The 21,234-nt window shown below is 52.3% G+C and overlaps 2 protein-coding genes across 2 annotated transcripts in view; both read left to right on the forward strand.

Annotated features, from left to right (window-relative positions):
* Positions 1–21,234, forward strand: part of LOC144149748 (uncharacterized) — a 371,422-nt gene that overhangs the window by 87,599 nt on the left and 262,589 nt on the right. The gene's annotated exons all lie outside the window — the stretch shown is intronic.
* Positions 6,912–12,367, forward strand: LOC144149402 (zinc finger protein 131-like). The gene is made up of 2 exons (XM_077680959.1): positions 6,912–7,036; positions 11,895–12,367. Exon 2 carries the CDS (start codon positions 11,970–11,972, stop codon positions 12,348–12,350), a length of 381 nt encoding a protein of 126 aa, XP_077537085.1. The 5' UTR covers positions 6,912–7,036; positions 11,895–11,969; the 3' UTR covers positions 12,351–12,367.

Below are 21,234 nucleotides of genomic sequence, written 5' to 3' on the forward strand. Positions count from 1 at the left end.
AACCGGGCGTCTGTAGCGCGAACTGTCTTGCGGACGCACGTGAACTGTTTTCCTGGTATTTTCTTGCGCGCGCCACGCGCAAGCCTGGACGACGCCGGGCGCTCCTGGTAAGGCGCGTGCGCAAATGCGCAGTAAACTGCGGCTGTAACTATGACTCGGAGTTTCTGATGACGCTGCACATTTTACGGTCAGGAACAGCATCTCCGCTGTTAAAATCCGTTCAGTATCACCGGGGCTAGGCGAGATGAAAATTCGCCCATAATCGTTCCCACTCAACTCGAACGTGGACCACGCGACGAAGGCTGAGCGCTCTCTCCCGCACTGGGGTTCTCTTCGGCGCATCTCAATATTCACACGCCGATGAGTTTTCTCATTTTCTAACGTGTAATAGTAGTAGTAGTAGTAGTAGTAGTGGTGGTAACGTGTAGAAAATCGCTTCGGGGCAGAAGAAAGCGTGGGAGGAAACGTTGCCGCTCTCCTTTCGCGCTGTATGCACCTTCCATGCTACGTTTCTAGAGCGTTACCAGCTCTAGATTATATAGCGTACCAGCAATTTTGCCTGGTACGCTATATAACGCCGCCGAACACCACGGCAGGCGGTACTAGATAGTTTCAAGCATGCTAGGTGAGTCTCCGTAGGGCAGAAACAGCATTGCCTCGCCAGATATGGATTTAGCAACCCTGGTTGAGTGCATTTGCTGAAAACCTTCCAATGATTCGCCAACGGAGGACTTTGCTCCCCCGCTTGTCTGAACGGTCAGCGACCGCTGATAATCGATCTTTTGCTGCTGCTACGCCTGCCTCACTTGCGCCACCGCCATCTGCCAAGCTATCTCCGATCGAGCTCCTCAATTTCGTGGCGCAGCAACTGCAACATCTGTCATCGGCTTTGCTGGCACACCTTCCATCGATGCAATGATTCCGAGGGACTACAAGTGTGTGATGCATTGGAACTGTAGAGGACTGGCAAGCAAGGTGGGGGAGCTTCGCTACCGTATACTTATCGGAAGACTCCCCGCCTGGGCCTTGCTCCTACAAGAAACTAATTCACTTCCGAATTTGCCTGGATTCAACGCCTATGCTTCACCTAGTATTCCAAATCGTCGGTGTAGTGCTATGTCTGAACCACCCGGCAAACCCGCAGTCTATGTCGCCAACTGTTACCCGCAGACTCAGGTTAACCTAGAACCGTGGTGCAATGACTGGCAGGAAGTAGTGGCCGTTTTAGTGAGCCTTCCTCACAATAAGGTAATACTAGTGTCCTGCTACGTGCGCCCGCACAGCGGGAGTTCTCCTGCGTTGCGACTAGGTTGGATCGAGCATCTCCTCCGCGCGTACCCAGGGTGCGCTGTGCTGGTCGGCGGAGATTTCAATGCACCGCATCCCACATGGGGATATCCGTACTCTAGCGCCCGAGCAGTGATAGTGTTGGACGCGTTCACGGATGTGCATTTCGCTCTCCTCAATCCTGTGGACACCCCAACCCGTCGACAGGAGCATCCGCGGAACCCTCCATACTCCCCCGACCTTTCGTGGTGGCTTGGAGCGCGGACAGTGTCTTGGGACCGGGAACCGGACTGCTGGGGAAGGGACCACTATCTCATTCGCCTCGGTTTGGCTCCGGATATAAAGCGCTCAAACAGACGCCAGGGCTTTGTCACAGACACTTGTTTCGGAAGAGCCCGAACACGTCCGTCTGTGAAGAAACCTCGGATCCGCTGCGTGTGCTATGTACCGCGCTTCGGGATGCCATGCACGCTTCCTGGGTAGAAGAGAACAAGCCTGCACCAGACCTCCATCTTCTAAACCTGCGGGCACAGAGCAGAATTGGCGGACAGTAAACAGTCCACAAATCCGGAATTACGGACTTCGTTGCACCACCTCACTGCAGCCGCGCGCCGTCATGAAAAATCGCTTTCCCGTCAACGGTGGTTGGACTGGAGTGCCTCATTAGGCCCACCTTTTACCAGCGCGTCTGTATGGCGTGGTTTTCGTCTTATGAAACGTGGTGGCCGCCCCAAGACCCGGTAGCCATGGCCTGCCTTGCCTCTAGACGCTCCCAGCCAATTTGCTCCAAATGTGGCCAAGCAGTTCTTCCCAAAGTACGACCAAGCTCCACCAGCATTTGTCAGCCTACCTACTCTTCCACCGGAGGCTGGGTCACTCCAAAGCCAGGAATATCTTGACGGGATACAGGCTCCATTTACCATGGCTGAGTTCCTTGCAGCTATTGATAAGGCTAAACTGCGCACAGCACCGGGCCCAGATGGTGTAACATAAAAGTGTTTAAGAACATGGACGGTCCCGGCCTGCAGTGGTTACTGGACTGGATCAACACTGTCTGGGCGTCCGGCGTAATTCCACTGACCTTAAAACACGCCTAAGTGGCACCTATCCCGAAACCTGGGAAGCCCCCAGACCAGTTGAGTACTCCGTCCTATCGCACTGACATCCACTCTGTGAAAGCTACTCGCCACGCGCCTTTCCTGGTGGCTGGAACGATACGGATGGTATCACCCAGCTCAGATTTGGTTTCGTCCACACCTGGGAACAGAAGATGGCCTGGGCCATATGTCATCTATGGTGATTTTAGGTGGGAGGTCACGTAAGATCCGTATGATCTTGGCCACGGACGTTGAAAAGGTGTATGACAACGTGAGCCACTCAGCTATAATCAGTATTCTGCAGAGACTCCGCCTTCCGCCAGCAGTATGCCACTTTGTCACGTCCTTCCTTCACAACCGCTCATTTTCTATCCGCATAGGCAAGGAACGCGTGGGACACTTTGTTTCAGAGCGAGGCGTGCCTCAGGGCTCCGTATTGTCTCCTGTGCTGTTCAACGTGGCCCTATTACCCTTGGCGTGGCAGCTGGATAGCATACCAGATACGTTTTTCCTCGTCTATGCGGACGATATCACTGTGTGGTCGGTGCACTACAAGTTGTCTCGTCAAGAAGCAGGTCTACAGACTACCGTGGACATTACCTCACAGTGGTGTTCGCTTATTGGCCTGAAGCTGTCTCCACAAAAAACCACTTACATGTCTGTCACAAATCGTAAGGGTCGAGAACGGCTGTTGCAGACAACGATATCCCTGTTCTTGAATGGTGAACCCCTTGCCACCACTGATCATATGCGTATACTGGGACTGGAAATCAGTGCAGCTGGGTCGGCATCCTCATGGGTCCGCTCCACCCGACAAAAGGCCACCAGAATGTTACTTTTTCCGCCGTATCGGCCAGAAGTCAGGGGGTGCCTGCTCTCGAGTCATGCGTACGCTAGTGCGTGCTATCTTCATGCCTCGACTCGTTTCCCAAGCCCAGTTCCAACACCTTACCTTGCGGGACTGGGATCGCTTAGAAACTGCAAATAGAGAAGCAATGCGAGTTATCACCGGACTCCCTCGCATGACCTCTATACCGACACTTCAAGCCGAAGCGCAACTGAACACGCTGGATGAAATCGTACATCAGCGTCGATCGGCTCGTTGTTTAAAAATTCAATCGATTCCCGCCGCGGTAGCACTTGCACACTACTACGATCGTGCTTCGCCTCTGCTACCTCGCTTAGCGGAGCCCCCTCCATGGCAGCGACCTCAAGCTATGGACAACCGGCCTCTAGGGTGCATAAAAAGCATTCACCCCCAAGAGAAGCAGGCCAACCCACCGCTCCCTTTTGACTCGCCAAAGGGCCTTCAAGCGCATGTGGACGCAGGGGTTGCCGATGGCATCCTCCACACAAGCCTTGTCTGCACCACTATGCCATCCAGCAACCAGACATGCACGTATTTCACAGAGGCACCACTTCCTTCTGTGTTGGCGGAGCTGGTTGACATTCGTGATGGCCTGTGTGCTTTAGCTTCTGAGCTCGGCTCTGCCCCACCAGCGCGCTTGGTATTATACACCGATTCCACTCAGGCTGCTGGAGAGTAGTAAGTAGTAAGTAAGTATTGTTGAATAAGGCGGACTTAGCCTTGCATAGCTGCCGGCAATTGCTCCGCCTAATCGTCCCCAATGGACAGCTCCGGCGCGTTAACAGTACACTGGGCATTACATGCGAGGTGCTCCAGATACTCCAATAATTCCCGTGCCCTGTTCGCGTCCTCTCGACCCGCCAAGCACGACCACGCACGCACTCGCCGACTCGGCCGCTCACCCGCAGCAAGTGTACACCCACTCCCATTGCTGCAGCTCTCATTGGAAGACACCCTACTCATCAAGAAAGATATTCTTCGGCGCTCCACGCGTGCCCTTTTCCCTCCACGTGGGTCTGACCTTCCTGGCGGCTTAACCCGCCGTGGATATGCTTCGAATAAAATCGCCTGCCGTGCGAGCAGCGTGGACTTCTAGTCTTGCAGATCCCTCACCGACCTGCCCCTACTGCCCTGCCCCTGCTGCTGAAGCGACATTGGAACACTTGCTAGGGACGTGTCCAGGGCTTCAATCAACCCCAGCTCGACACATGGGGCCCACAGGACATCGCCCAGTCCGACCTCCCGATATTCATCGGTGGCCGCACGGTCCACTTTACAAGGAACTGTTGGAATTCATTTCCGAAGCTGGACTCTATAGTTGTCGGTAGTGCGCCCGCCTCACATTGTGTCTTTCTTTCTTTTTTGCTTTTTGCTTTCGTTCTTTGTCGCACCCCTGTCCTGCTTTGTCCATTGTTTTCCCGTTACCTATGCCCTGTGGCAAAATGGCGCAATAAAAAAAATTACACAATCACATTATCGGCCTTCAGGCACTCGATAGACGTGGCTGCAGATCTTTGGAGGAGGCCTTCGTCCCACAGTGGAAATAACCAGGCTTAAGATAAAGGTAAAGTAGTCGTTAGCCTTTTTGCGGTTCGGTGCAGGCCGGGCAGGCATTTGGGCTGGCTCGCAAGCGCGTGCTCAGCTTGAGCTGTTAGGGCATTCTTGAGCAATAAACGCTTGTCGAGTGAAGTATCGAGTTCGTCACTCCAACTACGCGCGCATTCGAAACAAACTAGCGCCAAAACTGTACGTACAGGTTCAGCCAAGAGGTTGGCTGACGAGGTTGGCACAGCGCCGACACCGCGAATGCGAGAAATAAACCATTGCGTTAACAAACAACAGCCAATAAAGCAGCCACCGCTGTAATGGCGTAATGACAGTGGTGCATAATGAGGGAAATTAAAGAAAGCGCGGTTGGTTTTTCCGCATCTTCAACAGCGATTTGCGAGCTTACCGCTACACGTGTAATATTTGGCCCGGGTATTCCTTGCAGTCCAATCTAAACGTTGCGCAGGTTTATTTGCACGGCTCGAAGCGTGCTGCAGGGTCCCTTCAACGCCGTCTGGTTACGCATCAAGCCGGTGTGAGACCGGGACGTCAACAACCAAAACGTGTTCTTATTGGCCTCAGGTGATCAGGAGGCGCGGCGTTCGCAGGCAAAATTTGGGCGCCCCAAACATCTGACAATTTGCTCAGTTTCGGGAAGAGATCGTCCCGACGCACGAGCGGCGGTGCAACGGTACAACAGGGTGTCCACAACCGGTGTTCAACGTCAGCTTCTGACGCAGGAAGCGCAGAGAATGGGCAGGTGTCCGCAAACGGGGCATGATGCAGGCTAAGCGTGAGTAACTGTTGGGGATAACGCCAACCCAACTCAAAGCCTCCGCAGCGGGACCTCCTCCCAGCGAGCGAGATCACTGGGAGGTCAGGTTTACGCGATGGAACGCGTGGCGCGGCGGAAGTTCTCCTTTTCCGCCAACAGTTCTTCTACGGTAGATACTGGAAGAAGCGGTAGTGGCCGTGGGAGGTCTCTTCGGTGGCAGGCGTGATCTATAACGCTGTGTGGGCAGGAAGCATGTCCCGGCGAATCCACAACACACGGACAGGACATGGATCGGTGTCCATAATCGCGTGAATGCATTCAGTCAGGCTTGTATACATTGCGCAACGTGACGTCCTCACCAGTCAATTCCGATGCAAGCGCCTGCAGACCATCCCCCGAATGGCAGTAAGCTCGGCTAAAGGCTGAATTGAGCACGGAGGGTCTCGTACACGCAGCTTTGTTTCAAGGCAGGGAAAGACGGACAAGCCAAGGCCGTGGTGACAATACGGTCGTATACTCCCCGGCGTCCACGAAAGTCTGGAGAGTGCGTTTAAGTGTCCGTTTTTTTTTTTTCCTTTTCTTTCCCACGTGCTTCAAAGAATACACAACAAACTGTGCATCAAGGAAACGGCAGCTTCTAACAACTCGCCACTGAACGATTTGAACTCGTGACTTTAAAAAACTCAAGAGATGTTTTCTTTCTTTTTTTTCGTGTTACCGCCGAGTACAAAGGCTAATATTTAGCAACGTTGATGCAGGCCATGCAGGCAACCTCGCACATGCCTCCTACAAAGCAGCATTAGGGTATCTTACATTCAGGTGAGAGTGCGCCTAAGATCAGTTCAATTTCTTTTATGTATGCACACAGATCTATTCACACGGAATTCGCATCATTGTCGAAATTAAACATACCTTTGAAGCAGCGGATCTCGAATTCTGCGTTAGATGGCTTTATTGAACTACCCCCTTTTCATCGACGACCCGCCGAGTAAGAGGTTGTTTATCTACGCACTCGTACGGCTACGGAAAACGCCAGCTTCGTTTCACGTAGGCGCACTATGCGCTTTCTAAAAATATTGAATAGAAATAAAAGAGGATGCGGTATAGCATGCGCGTAACTTCCAGGTTCTAAATGATGCATTGGTAGTTACTACAAAAACATGCGGTTCAGAAAAACAAAACAAGCGACCAAACTAAGGCTCGGCGTCCGTTCACACCCCTCAATGCTAAGGGAGAGAAGGGAGTGCAGCCGACAGGCGCAACAGCCAGAGTCGCCAGAGCCACCAGAGCGGCGGAGGCTTGCCGAGACGCCATTGGTCCAACGTCGCGGGCCCAGAAAAGCGACAAGAGCAGACGCCGTGTTTCCTCCCGCTCGCCAAAGCTGCGCGCCATATTCCCTGCGCTTTCGGCGTTCTCGCCTGCGTCTCTCATCGCCGCCGGCGTTCGTTGAATTTACAGAACGTGAGTTTGCTCTTTTATTCGATGGTCCTTTTTGGTAATTCGTGCTGTCGCCAGCTACGCCGGCAGGAATAGTTTTTAAGAGGCAGCGTTTCAGCGCGATGCGTTCGTGTCGAAACCTCGGGGGTGTCCGTTCCCTCCATGCGCGCGAGCCGCGGAGGATGGCGCAAATGAATTATCGGCGCATGATCTTGATACTTATACTGTCTTCCCGTGTATCCATGGGGCAAATGTTTAGTTCGTCCGTATAGAGCCGGTGGCTGGTGAATTTGACAGAGTTGTAGTTGAAGCTGCGGAGCACCAATATGCTACCTGAGCTTATGTGCTGTTGCACCGAATGATGCAACGCGTCCGGCACGTCCGGTGTGCTGGAAAGCGGTTCGAACAAAACGTTCGGGAATGTTGACGGCACAGTTTTGGCGTTTTGCGTGGTGCGTTGCATGCAGTCGCGAGCTGGCTGGACATAATTTGGAGAACTCTGTATGCCTTAGTGGCCCGGCACCCATTCGGGAAGAACATTTGGGGTTCGATTGACAGGTGCGAAAATGTCGCTGTCGGCGAAGCTTTGCAGTGCTCCCTAGCAGTGTTCGAGGCCTGATGTGGTCGCAGGATGCTGATGGAGTAAGATGGCCTAGGCGATGACAAGTTTAGTATCTGCAGCTGTGGGCGTTATGCCGTGCGTGCTTTGCTTGGGCCAACCCGCGCCGTCGTCGTATCATGTTCTGCCAAACGGGCGTCCGTGAAGTAGGTGTCACGATCGGCGGCTTCCGGTTAGGCGTTGAGCACGAAATGCTGGACCCTCTTGATATATCGCTGGAGGGAACTTTTAGAATGCCTTTTTCCCTTTGTAATGTTCGTGTGACACTCCTATTACATGGGCACTTGCAACGGTCGTTTACGCGTACGGCAGTTGAATGTCGTAACGGCTGTGGGAACTTCACGGTTGTGCTCGCACAGCACATTTCCATGTTCAGTTCCGGGGTGGTAATTTATCATGTAACTCGACATTTTACCTCGCGAACTCCGAATTTGCTTTTTTAGATGCAGAGCATCTGATTCTCTCGCCTTGTCCCTCCGGCGTCGTCACAGAACAGGGAGGATTTTAGAGAAGCAAAGGTCTAGCTTTGCCTGTAGTGCCAGAAAAAGCGTAGTGGCGGCGTCGTGAACTACCCAGTACGCCCGCTTGATGGCGCTGTAAACACGGCTTTGTAAACATGGCGGATGCTTTTTGCACAGGCCGCTTGAGCTCCTTAATAACATGGCTGCCCTCGTACGGCGGCCGCCGGCTCGCTGCTCCACGGCCGGACTCGACTCTCCTCCTCCCGCGCGCGAAAGGGGCGTCGAGTCCGGCCGTGGCTGCTCCTGCTGGCTGGCACGCTGGTCGCGTGTTTACTTGCGCCGCGCTGGTGAAGTGATGTTACGCCAGGTGACCAGATGGCCTCGACTGGCACAGACCACAGTGAGCAGCAAGTGAGAACAAATCGTTTATTGACATCCGCAAGTTTACAGAGGCCAGGACATCATTTCATTTCGATCGCTGCAATTGTACGTCGCTTTCGTGACAACATTTTTTTTTTGCCATAACAACTCGTTCACTTGCGCTAAGATTTCGAACGAAGGGCACAAATGAAGTATTGACGGCGACAACGGTTTCCTTTGCACCGTCTTTCTAGCGGAGTGCATAACACTCACCTTCTGTTGGAAGAATCGAATATTCTGGCCTCGACAGCTGCCTTCCGATGCGGAATTTCCCACATTTGTCATTCCACAAGCACTCAATTCCCGTGTTTTGCCAGTCCTCTCAACAACTGATGGACGCAAAAGCACATAACAGCAATAACAGTCACGAAACCGGTGCTCCGCGCACATTGAAACGGTCGGCCGTTGCAGCGGTTTCAATTTGAATTGGCGGCTTTGTGGTTGCGAATTCAGAAACGAGGTGGTGCACCAGTCGGCTGTTCGTAAAAAGTTGCGTACATTTTTGCTCAACGGATGTTTGATGCGGAATTTGTTAATAGTATTTTTAAATAACACATTGTAAGCGAACTGTGTGGGCTTTTTGAGTCACGGAATGAATGTTTTGTATTCTATACCAAAAGTAACATTTTGCCTGCGCCGTCTGGTGGGCTTGATGGTCGAAAACAGCGCTTTAGGTTGGTCACGTGGGGCGTCGATTTTTACGCCGCCTATAGGGAAGACAGGGAACGTCCAAGCTTGAGAGGCCTGGCGTTGTCGTCGGCCATGGAGGAAGAAAAAGTTAGGAGACGGCGCCGCCGGAGAAACGTGAAGCCTATACATAAAAAGTAAAATCGAAGTCGGCCCAGGCGTCACTGCACCACGTGACCCCACCGCACCGCCTCTGTATGGGCCGCCGCGCTCTTCAATTTCGTCTGCTCGAAACTGCTCTGCGGCCCGTTGTCGCAAAGCCTGCTATATGTTGTTTTTTTTTTTCCACGGCTTTTGTCTTCCGCACGCACGCGGCACTCCTGCCCGCACACGGGCATGAGATCGCCGAGCAGACAAATGCAGGAAGGACGGGGAACAGCTACCGCCAACGAAACACGAGAGATGCCCCGGAGTCGGAGACCGCCGCCGCCGCCGCCGGCCCACCCGACCTTGGAGGGCCGACTGCGGCGGCTTGAGAAAGGGAAACGGCGGAGGGAACGGCTTCAACGGACCTGGGCTTGCGAAGGCTAGCTGCGTGACGTAATGCCGTCTCCTAACTTTTTTTTCCTCCATGTCGTCGGCGTTGTCCGCCCCTCCCCATTCTCCTCGCCGAGCCAGCTGCGCTCTCCGCCGCTCACCCCCTCTCCTCTCCGATAGCGAACACTCTCTCGCGAGGGGCATTTGATTGGATTCGGTTGGATTGGCTTGGCTTGGATTGGATTAAAGTGGATTGTGTTGCGTCATGGCCGCGGCACGTTGCGTCATAGCCGCGGCAGACGCGCTGGAGCCGGCGCATGTGCAGTACTCTCTCTTCTGCGGTTTCCTCTCCTTCAGGCGCGCTGCGCATATAACCGGTGTGCCGTTCTCCGGCGAAGCAACATCCACGCTTGGCTCAAACACCTAGAGTCCACGCCGCTTTACAAGTACGCCAACGTCGTCATCGACTGGGACCGGCTTACGCAGTCCCCTCAACGTTATGCGCGCTATAAAACGCGGTCCCTTCGCCGCTCCGCCTATGCGTCGCATCTACACAGGGGTTCCCGCGAGGGGAGGTGGGAGTTTTTCTAATTATTTTTTGCGCTGCGTGCGGCAGAGTGTTTTTATTTTACTATTCGCAACAAATTTTGTAATAGTACTGGAGCACCTCATTTAGCCGATCTAATCCAATCCAATGGCTGCGGTTATTGTGGTTTCGACGTGGCGAAGCCGTGAAGCATCCCATTTCACAATCCGGGGCTTATGCTAACTGTAGCACTACTGTCTTGCCACAGATTACTTAGAGAATGCGCCAGCGATGGCGTCCACACAAAGCGTTTTTGCGGCAGCGCGCTCGCCTGCAGCGGAGACGCGTTGTTGCCGGCGGCAGCCACCTTGCCGAACCGACAACGGAACGGACGGCAAACAGCGGCGAAGCGCAGACCGGCGACCTCGGTGGGCGTTGATCACCGTTGGGCTATAGGGCACTAAAATATTACTCTATAGTTTGGCTTCCTCCAGCTCTCACGCTGCCGTACAACGCCACCAACGACCTTTGATGGCAACTGCCGTTGTCTTTAACGGCCGTTGAAGTGTGTATAAGTGGGCCCAAAACACTCTCAACGATGTCTACGCGTTCTAGACTTCAATATGGTAATAGAGTTTTTGATTCTCGTAAGCACAGGGTTCACGTGTGCAAACGTGATAAGACTACGTAGCGTACGCGCATGTTGTTGGCAACCCGCATAATTACGCGCGCGGCGCGTAATTAGGGGCATTAGACACGCGTTATTCCTAGCGCCATCGACTTACAAAGACATTGCTGTAGCCATTCGTGATCTCGCGGGACCATTGCTATGACCACGAGAGATGCTCCTTCATCAGGCTTAGCAGCAGAAAAATCGCCCTTGTGTCTGAAAAAGAAAGGCTATTCGCCGCTTGAAACTTTATTTGAGTGTAAGAATTAGCAAAGTGAAGGCGAAACCAGCAGTTTAGAACAGGATATCGCATCGAGGGATTAGCGACGAAGCTGTTATGGCTGTGGAGCGGGTAAGCAGGCCGCCTCTATGTCTGTCAACGCTGCGTACGCAAGCAACAAAAAGACCGCAATCCGAATCTCGCGTATGTCCGGGAGACTCGTGCATAGCCTTTGCGTTCTGCGCATGCGCACTGGTCAACCCTAAAAGCTTTACATGCGTGAAACCAGAGTCCTTCAATGCTTGTGGGATCCGTCGACCCCCAAGGACGAGACTCGAGCGTCAAGGGGAGAGAGAAGCGACCGTCAAGGTCTGCATTTTAATGGACCGTCAGGGGGAAGGGAAGACGAAGAAGCAATGCGTGCGCTCGTGCGCCCCTGGACATGACGATGATGCCAGAGCACAGGGAGATTGACCTCTGTCCCTTCAAGACAATAGCTGGCCACACCAGGCCTATGGCGGTCGATGACGATGCGGCTGCGACGCATTCAAAGAGATTCTACAATGCTTATTAGGGGAGTGAAGGCAATGAAGAACTCTGCCATTACTAACATGACTTCATATTTCTGAACTAGCGACCTGGCGTTGCTTTTGAAAGCAATGTTTTATTTGACGCTGTTCCTGACGGTAAGTTTACCTGCAAAGCATTGAAGGACTCCGGTTTAACCAAAACTGTCGAAGGTTGTTAGGTAGCGTTTGCGACTCACTTCATTTGTTCCAATATTTTTTCGTGTTTTTTTCAGCGTGCACCATACACCGGTTCGCAGCACCGCCTTGTTCCCGAGAAGATCTCCGTTGTCGACACCACCAGGAGGACGATGCCCCTGCACCTGTGCCAGCTGTGCCCGAAGTCGTTCGAGAGCGGCCGGCAGCTGGCTGCCCACGAGGAGGAGCACCGCGGGAAGTGTCCTTACAGGTGCCCCGGCTGCCCGGCCGCGTTCGGACGGCGCAAGGAGCTGCACAAGCACATCCGGGGCGAGCACAAGGACGAGCGCATCTACGCGTGCCACCTGTGCCCGTTCACCTTCAAGGAGTGCGCCCACCTGACGGCCCACCTGAAGGTGCACACGCGCGGCTTCCTCTACAGGTGCCACCTGTGCGGAGAGGGATTCGGCCTGCGGTACATGCTGTCCAACCACCTGAACCGCAAGCACGTCGCCAAGCCCCGCAGGAAGAAGAGGACGCGCCGCGCTACGTAGGCGGGGACCTCCTCCTCCTCATCCCTCCATCTCTCTATGTCTTCGTGCTCAGTGGCCGCTGGCGAGAGGGCATCCTGCGCACCAGCAATGTATAGCGGTTGTGGAGCGATTTTTCTGTTAATGGTCGATTTTATTTAGCTTTGTGCGATAGTCTCTCGCTCAAGTTTCTTGTTAAAAGATCGTGCAAGCTTGTATGTAACCGTAGAATCATGTAGTAAACAGGCCTTATAACTACCACCAGATGGTGCGTGATTGTTTTGTGTAGATATTCGTAATTACTTCACACGCTATAAACTACATTACGCGGAGTCACCCAAATAGGGTATTTAACGATAGCGTTTTCCACATTGCTTTATCGTTGGGAAATTAACCGTGAGCGTTTCACTGCACGGGTCATCGTGCAGTGTTTATGTATAGTAGTAGCAACAACATAAGAAATAAATACAACCCTTTTACGCCGTTCCTATGGCAGACTGGTTTTTTTGCAAGTAATAGAATAATGTGCATAATATAGTAAGTGTCGTTTTACATGCAATTTATAGACTATGAAAAGGTGTTCGATTCAGTTAACACAGTCGCAGTTGTGGACGCCTGAAAAGACCAAGGAATAGAGAAGACTTACCTAAGCCTTTTACATATGAAATGCACGGTCAGAATTACGCTTCACAAACAAAGCGATGAATTCCCGATCCGAAAAGGGAGTGGGACAAGGCGATGCCATCTCACCAAAATTGTTCACAGCATGGCTGGCGAGTGTGTTCAGGAAGCATGACTGGGAAACCTTAGCCTTGCATGGAATGCTTGGCTCATTTGAAGTTGACTGGGAAAACGTAGGCTTGCAGATAAACGGGGAATACTGGAGTCATTTGAGGTTTGCAGACGACTTAGTCTTGCTCAGTGAATCTGCAAAACAACTCGAAAAAATGATTAACGAACTACAATAAGAGTGCTTCGCTGTGTGGCTGAAATAAAATGTGAATAAAAGTAAAGTAATGCTACATAAACATGCTGAACGCGTCTTTTTTAGCATGAATGACGAAACACTGGAACAAGTAGAATATAACTACCTTGGCCAGATGGCCAGTGCTGACCCCAGCCACGAGAAAGAAACCCGGCGCAGAATAGGATTGGTTTGGGGTGCATTCGGCAAGCACTCACAACAGTATCAAAGCTAAGACAACTCTATCCCTAAAAAGAAAGGTATTCAACCAATGCATCCTGCCGGTGATGATATACGGAGCTGAAACTTTGAGCCTTACTAAATACTTAGAAAGCTCAGGCTGCTCAACAAGCAAGCAGTCTCCGCTTTCCTCGAAGCTACTGTTCCTGGCGAGGTCAAGGACGTGAGGATAAATTCCCGGCGGAACATCTTGGCGATCGACGTGGAGCATCGGAGTGCACTGGAGGTTTTGCGGAAGATCACATCACTGCAGGACATAAAAGTGCGAGCCCATGCCACTCCGTATGGAGACACGACGATAGGCGTCATTTACGACGTCGATACGTCTATCCCCGAGAAGGACCTACCAATACTGATCAAACCTGCGGATGAAGGTGTTGTCATCAGACAAGTAAGCCGCATTGGTACATCAAGGTGCGTGAAGATTATTTTTAGGGGCGACAGCCTTCCCGCTCATGTTAAGGTGGGTCACTTCCGCCAGCCTGTCCGACCTTATGTGCCGAAACCCCTCCAGTGCTACAAGTGCATGAAGATTGGCCATGTCGCTGCAGTCTGCGGAAGCGCCACTGTATGTCCCAAATGCGCTGGGCCACACAAGGCTAGCGACTGCAGTGAAGATACCCTGAAGTGCGCCAACTGTGAGGGACCTCACGATGCCTCATCGAAGAAGTGTCCACGCATGAAGAGGGAGGTCGCTGTCTTGAAGCAGATGGTGAGGGACCACTCCACGCACAAGGAGGCTGCTGCGACGGTACGACAGCGGCGGCGTCACCGGTCTCGACGCCGGAGATCTTCAAACAAGGCTGGCCATTCCCCATCGAACGCATCTACGCAAGCGAGTCCACCACTAGTGCAACTACTTCCACCACCGCTACCCCCGCGGCCGCCGGCACCCCCACCGCCTCCGCCGCCTCCGGCCTCGCAGGATTCGCTGAGTTGTCGCAACGAGGTACAACAAACCTCGCCGGGTGACGCGTGGCCCCCGCTGTCCCCGGGTGTACCTCCTTCTGAGCCCCAGCGCTCAGTACTGAAGACAGTCACAAGATCTCCCGCCCCGGCTTCGTCTTCAGATCGGCAAGTCGTCGCGGTCCTGAGGTCCCTCATGAATGCCATTCGCACATTGCTCACCAGTGTGAATACACCTTCTGCTTTGAGTGCACTTCAGATACTGGAGGCCCTGGATCCAGTACTAGCCAGTCTCGGATAAGCAAGGACCATGGCGAACGTACGTTCTTCATTGAGTACGGATATCAAGGAGGCTTCCAATTTTCAGTGGAACGCGAGAGGACTAATGTCACGTATTTCAGATCTTCGCCAGTTTGTCTTTATGAAATCTATTCCTATACTTGTCATCTGCGAACCGAACATATCCAAACCTATTCGGATATCTGGCTATGAACTTTTTCTATCAGCCACACTAGGGGAGCCCAGCAAAGTCGCAGTCTTCATCAGGCGTGAACTGTCCTACGTTCACCATTTTGTGCAACCTTACAGGGGTAATGAGTACGTCTGTCTTACCATCAGAAAGCGCCAGCTCACTTTCACTCTGGTTGGTGTGTACCTACACCCGACATCTCGTTTTGAACGGAAGAGGCTGGATGACATATTAAGCACAACAACGGGTCCGTGGGTAATTACCGGTGATTTCAATGCACACCACATGCTTTGGGGAAGCCCAAACACCAACAGGCGAGGTCGGAGCTTAGTAGCTTTTGCCTCAGACCATGGGCTGTGCCTACTAAACGACGGAAGCCCCACTTATTTACGTGGAAAGAACTACGGCAGCTGTTTAGACTTGACTTTTGTGTCACGATGTTTATCGGCCCGTGCACAGTGGTTCCCAGACATAGAAACTCGTGGAAGCGACCACATTCCAACCTATTTAAAGATAAATGGATTACGAAGTTCCTTCGATCCTAATGTTATTCGGGTGACCGATTGGTCGAAATTCCAATCAAGGATGGACGAAATTTGCCGGAGCGATGAGCTTGAAAATCTAGAATCCGTCATTGAAAGCACACTCCAAGCCTGCAAGCGTTCCGTCCGGCTGTCTCCAAAAGTGACCGAGTTTGACGTGGAGCTGGAGCGCCTTCGTGCTGTTCGTCGCCGCGCCGAACGCAGATACCGGCGAACGAAATGTCTCGAAGATTTGAGAATTTGCAGACGAACGCGAAAGAAGATCCAGCGACGCATTGCCCAAGTGCAAGCACAACGTTGGAAATCTTTTTGTGACACGCTGGACCCTCGCAAGCCTTTGTCGAGGATATGGAAAACGGTGCAAGGGGTAATGACTCCTGTACAGCAGCGCTCCCAATTTAAGGCCCTGGCTATTCACCAGAACCGCCGAGAGCTCGAAGTGGCCGAGGACTTCTGCGTGAGGATAGCCAGTGGAGCAGGCCCTTCTGGACTACTGCTCGCCAGTGACATCCCTGCATCGCAGGATTCAAGGATGGACGTTCCATTTAGTATGGAAGAACTGCGGGCGGCATTGGCTGCATGCAAGCGATCTTCGTCTCCTGGGCCTGATGGAGTCACATATGCAGCTCTCCGTCACCTTGGCAAGGATGCCCGACAAGCCTTGCTGGAATATTTCAACGACCTATGGTGTGATGGTTCCGTTCCTCAAAAATGGAAGACCAGCCGCCTCGTTCCGCTCCTGAAGCCCGGAAAATCTATGCTGGATCCACTGGCATACCGACCAACTGCACTTGCAAGTTGCGTTGGAAAGCTGATGGAGCGAATCATTCTCGCACGTCTGGAGTGGTTCCTGGAGCGTTACAATGTCTACCCTGATGTCATGGCTGGATTCCGTCGTGGACGCTCATCCATTGACTGCGTTATTGATTTGGTGACTTTTGTGCAGCAGCGGAAAAGTTCGAAGCGGATATGTGCCGCGTTGTTCCTCGACGTTAAAGGGGCCTACGATAACGTGGAGCACGATGCGATTCTCAAAGTACTGCAGGCTGTGGGGCTCGGTGGCCGGGTCTACCAGTGGATACGGAACTACCTAACAGAGAGGTCATTCTTTGTTATGACTGCAGATGGGCCGACATCAGCTCACTATACTCACCGTGGTGTTCCCCAAGGAGGCGTCCTGAGCCCTACACTGTTCAACCTTACACTAATTGGCCTGATTTCTCGCCTTCCAAGGAGGGTTCACGTGTCGATATACGCCGACGATATATGTGTTTGGGCAGATGGCGTGACTCGTCGGCATGTGCGCGCCCGACTGCAAAATGCCGCAGACTTGACGACCTCATATCTACACGGGCAAGGGTTGGAACTATCCAGCAGCAAATGCGCCGTGCTTCCGTTTACACGAAAGCCTATGTATGCATACCCTTTGTATATTAATGGTGAAAGGGTGTCTTATGTGAGAAATCACAAGTTTCTCGGCATAGTTGTCGACGGAGGCCTTTCTTGGAGCGCTCATGTTAACGTTCTAAAGAAGAGGCTCTCTGCAGTGGTGCATGTGCTGAAACTCATCGGCGGCAAGACGTGGGGAACACCACTGAAGTCGATGTTACAGCTCTACAACGTGCTGTTCTTGGGCTATCTGCGATACAGTGCCCCTGTCCTTTCTGGAGCGTGCCGCACAACTACTCGGGCACTTCAGTGTATTCAAGCTCAGGCCCTGCGAACCTGTCTTGGACTACCACGATGTACGTCCACAGCAGCGACCATTGCCCTGGCTCGAAATCACCCTTTGGCAACCTTTGTGGACGTCGAAATACTCAGGACACATATCAGGCACCTCGCCCGTCTACCTGATCATCACCTCGCGGGAATACCAGCGACCCGTCCCCGGGCGTCGTTCGCAAGGGTGGTAGCTGCCCACAACACCAGTGTTCCATCGAACTACACGCCGGCGATGAGACCGCTCGTTCCGCTGTGGTGTATGATGCAGCCCCGAGTATGCCTAGATATCCCAGGAGTGACAAAAAAACGTGATCTTCCAAATCCGGCCCTGCAACAGCTCGCTTTGACGTACATGCACGAGACATACAGTGACCGAACCCATGTATACACTGATGGCTCGGTAACATCGTCGGGTTCTGCCGGAGCTGTTGTTATACCACGACTGTCACTGTGCAACAAATTCAAGATAGCCAATCTTACGACATCCACGGCTACAGAACTTACGGCCATCCGTAGCGCTCTTCACACCATCGAGCAAAGTTCGTGCCGCAGATGGGCTATCTTCTGTGATTCGAAGCCTGCACTTCAGTCACTCCAGTCAGCGCTGTGCCGGGGACCTCACGAACAGCTCCTGACAGAAATAAGAATGGTATACGACCGTGCTGCCCAGGCGGGTCATGATGTCACCCTACAGTGGCTTCCTAGCCACTGCGGCATTGTCGGCAACGAAAGTGCGGACGCTGCCGCCAGGCTGGCGCATCAAACAGCGACAACTGTACTCATCCCATTGTCTAGGACGGACGCAGCTAGGGTCCTCCGCATTCTTGCCCGGGAAACAGCTATCTCCCAATGGTCTCCAGAAGATTTCACATGCGCACGCATTGGTGCCTTTGACCCGCACCTGCAACGTCCCCTTCCACTAGGCCTCCCACGGTCTGACGCAACTCTTCTTTGCCGTCTCTGGCTGGGGGTGGCATTCACAAATGCTTACTCGTACTTAATAGGAATGGCAGCAAGGGCGGAGTGCGAAACGTGCGGCACATCGGAGACGATACGCCACGTTTTATGCGAGTGCCCACGCTACTCGGCTGAAAGAAAAAAGCTGTCGTCAGCTTTGAGGAACCTGGACTCTCGGCGGCCATTTTCGGAGGGAAAGATTCTGTGCCACTGGCCTTCTCAGTCATCCGCTCAGAAGGCGACTAAGGAACTATTACGTTTTCTACGGGCGACGAACTTGAACACTAGGCTATAGACTGAGAGCTTCCAGTGTCAATCGCTGTCAGTGCCTCAGTGCTGGGCATACGTGCCTGGTCCAACTTTTCCTCTTTTTTTTCCTCTCTCTTTTTTGCCCATTTCCCCTTTCCCACGTGCAGGATAGCAAACTAGGCTCTAGCCAGGTTAACTTTCCTGCCTTTCTTCTACATTCTTCCTTCCTTCCTTCCTTCAGGTCCGCCCAACGGGCCATGGAGCGAATGATGTGAGGAGTAACGCTTATGGACAGAAAACGAGCAACCTAAATTAGGGGGCAAACTCGGATAGAGGATACCATGGTCCAGGTTAGGAAAAAAATGGACTTGTGCTGGCCACGTGGTACGACGAACTGACAACACGTGGACCGCAAGGGCAACAGAATGGGCACCGCGAGATGGGACTAGAAGAAGGGGGAGGCCATTATCTCTGGAGGGATGAAATAAGGAGATTCGGAGACAGAATGGACTCGGGCAGCACAGGGCAGAAGCGGGTGGAGGTGAATGGGGGAGGCCTTCGTGAACCAAATAGGCTGTTGATGATGGTGGTGATGACGTGAAACCTGAAGATTATGTCTTACTTAGCTCGCGCGAACGCTATTTATTTCAGCTGTGAGAGGGAGGCTTTGGTCTTAAGTAATTCTGAAGTTGTGGCCTAACGTGCTTCTGGGGACGGCGAAGAGCGATTGGGCTTAAATTGGGGATTCCGGGACTTGTCTGCGATTGTCTGTAACCGAACTTTTTTCAATAAATTTTGCTCTCTCTTATCCGGGAAATTCTGACTTATGCTCTTTCCTTTTAAAGCTGGTAAATTAAAATCTGAAAAAAATCATCGTGTTATCCTTACTAGAGCAAATTTAGGGACCGCGGAGCAGGAATTAACGTCTTTTCAGAGAAATCATGCCTGGAGAAGAGTACAAGACCTCTTGGGACCGTCCGGCGCTTGTGCACTCGTCACGAGCCAATGCTGGTCATCATGGCATGAGCTAGCCTGATAGTTGAGTTGAGGGGAATGGAGGCAACACAAGACGTTATCCCTTATCGGGAGCATCACACATTAAACAGTACACTTGTGCTGTCGACTCTTTGTCGTTCGAAGCGGAGGCAGGCCTTCTGCTCGCCGCACGTCCACCACGCTACCACCACATGACGGAGGCGACAAAGCTCGGTTCTTGGACGTTTTTGTCAAGGAGGTTGTATAGAACTTCTGGAGTCGAGATGGTGCTCGAAAACTGACGCCGACGGCCGCCATCTTGCCGTGGGTAGAAAACTCGTTCCGCGGTAGCAGACGCATTGCATTCGTCGCATAATGTACTTGTTTTTGCGGCGGGTTGCGTTATATTTTTGCTTCCGTTCTTTTTTTGTTTTCTTTTGTTTTGTTTTGCAAGTTGATTCTCTCATGCGGCTACCTTCAAGCGCACCGAGCTTTTCTTGCGCGCGTTCATTTCGCCGCATGTGGTTTCGGTTATGCTCCCCTCTCCATGTTTCTAATTAAGCGCTTCGCAAGTCGCCCGTGCGTGCGCCGGGGGCGCACACATCTGGTAATTATTTACATTCTTGGGCGCTAACAACTAAAATAAACAGTAGACACAATGACATTTTTTTCTGCCCCATGTGTCGTTCTTCCGAGTTCTCTCTTGCCAAAGAGCAGAACTCGTGTTCGTTCGATCCTCGTTCGCGGATGGACGTTCCAAAGGTGTAGAAAGCAGAAATGGTCTGCTCGTGCGTCGCGTTCGGCTGCGCTAATCGCGCGAAGAAGGCGTCGGGGATCACCTTTCATCTGTAAGTACTGAGGGTATCTGTTTGTTTTGGGTTTCGAGGGCATTACTAGTGTAATAACGTTATGAGTGCACATTTGTCCGCCGTTTGTGCGTGATGTAAAGGGAAAATTTGCCGTAGCACCTGCCGTCCGCTTACTGAGCATACCGTACGCGCTTGTTTACGCAGATATGCGAATGTTTTCGCTCGTAGTTGTGGTGGTCCTGTAGTCGCTTGGCTGCGCGAAATCACATTTTTGTAAATATGTGGGGCGGAAATTGTTTTTCCGCACTAATTTAAATGCAGGGTATTGCTAAGGCAGTTACAGTCAAAAATCAAGGCACTCTTGTTTAATACATTTCCTTTACATCCGGCCATACGTGAATACACTGCCGTTTCTCGTTGGCGCTGTTTCGTAGAAGTCTTTGACGCACCGCAATGCTCTCCCGCGTTCTTCGTCCGCGTGATTTTGTTATCAATGGCACGCTGCTCGCGTCCGAATTTGCGCGGTCAACGAGGTTGTGAATGTAATTGAGTAACCTCCTGCGAGTAGTTTTCTTATCAATAGCACACTACTATCGTGCCAACGTGCGCGGTTAATGTAGTCGTGCATTCAATTAAGTAAGCATCTGGATTTGAAAAATAAAGTCAATGGGAGTCCCATGCCTTCTGTAAAGTGCACGCGGAATAAAAAAAAAAAAACCTGCTTTAATGTGCTTCAGTGTGTGCCAAATCCATTTCGCAAAATACGATTGAAAAGCTGGAAATAGACCCGCCGCGTTGGCTCAGTGGCTAATGCACTGTGCTGCTCATCCCTAGAACGCGGGTTCGATTCCCTGCCGCGGCAGCCGCTTTTCTGGTGAAGGCGAAAAGCGAAAACTACTGTGTGAACGAGATTTCGGTGCACGTTAAAGATTCCCCAGGGGGTCAAAATTAATCCGGAGCCCTCCACTACGGCGCGCCTCATCCCCTGCGTTGCGTCAGCGCCTTAAACCGCACAATGAATGAATCAATCAATCAATCAAAAGCTCGTGCTTAATTTGGTCTTCGGCAAGGGCAA

Source organism: Haemaphysalis longicornis, unplaced genomic scaffold (genome assembly GCF_048455015.1).
Source record: "Haemaphysalis longicornis isolate Haplotype H1 unplaced genomic scaffold, Haemaphysalis longicornis Haplotype H1 scaffold_8, whole genome shotgun sequence".
In the NCBI taxonomy this organism is placed as follows: Eukaryota; Metazoa; Arthropoda; class Arachnida; order Ixodida; family Ixodidae; genus Haemaphysalis; species Haemaphysalis longicornis.

Coding starts and splice junctions, on each gene's coding strand:
- LOC144149402 (XM_077680959.1), top strand. CDS start 11,970: ATGCCCCTGCACCTGTGCCAGCTGTGCCCGAAGTCGTTCGAGAGCGGC.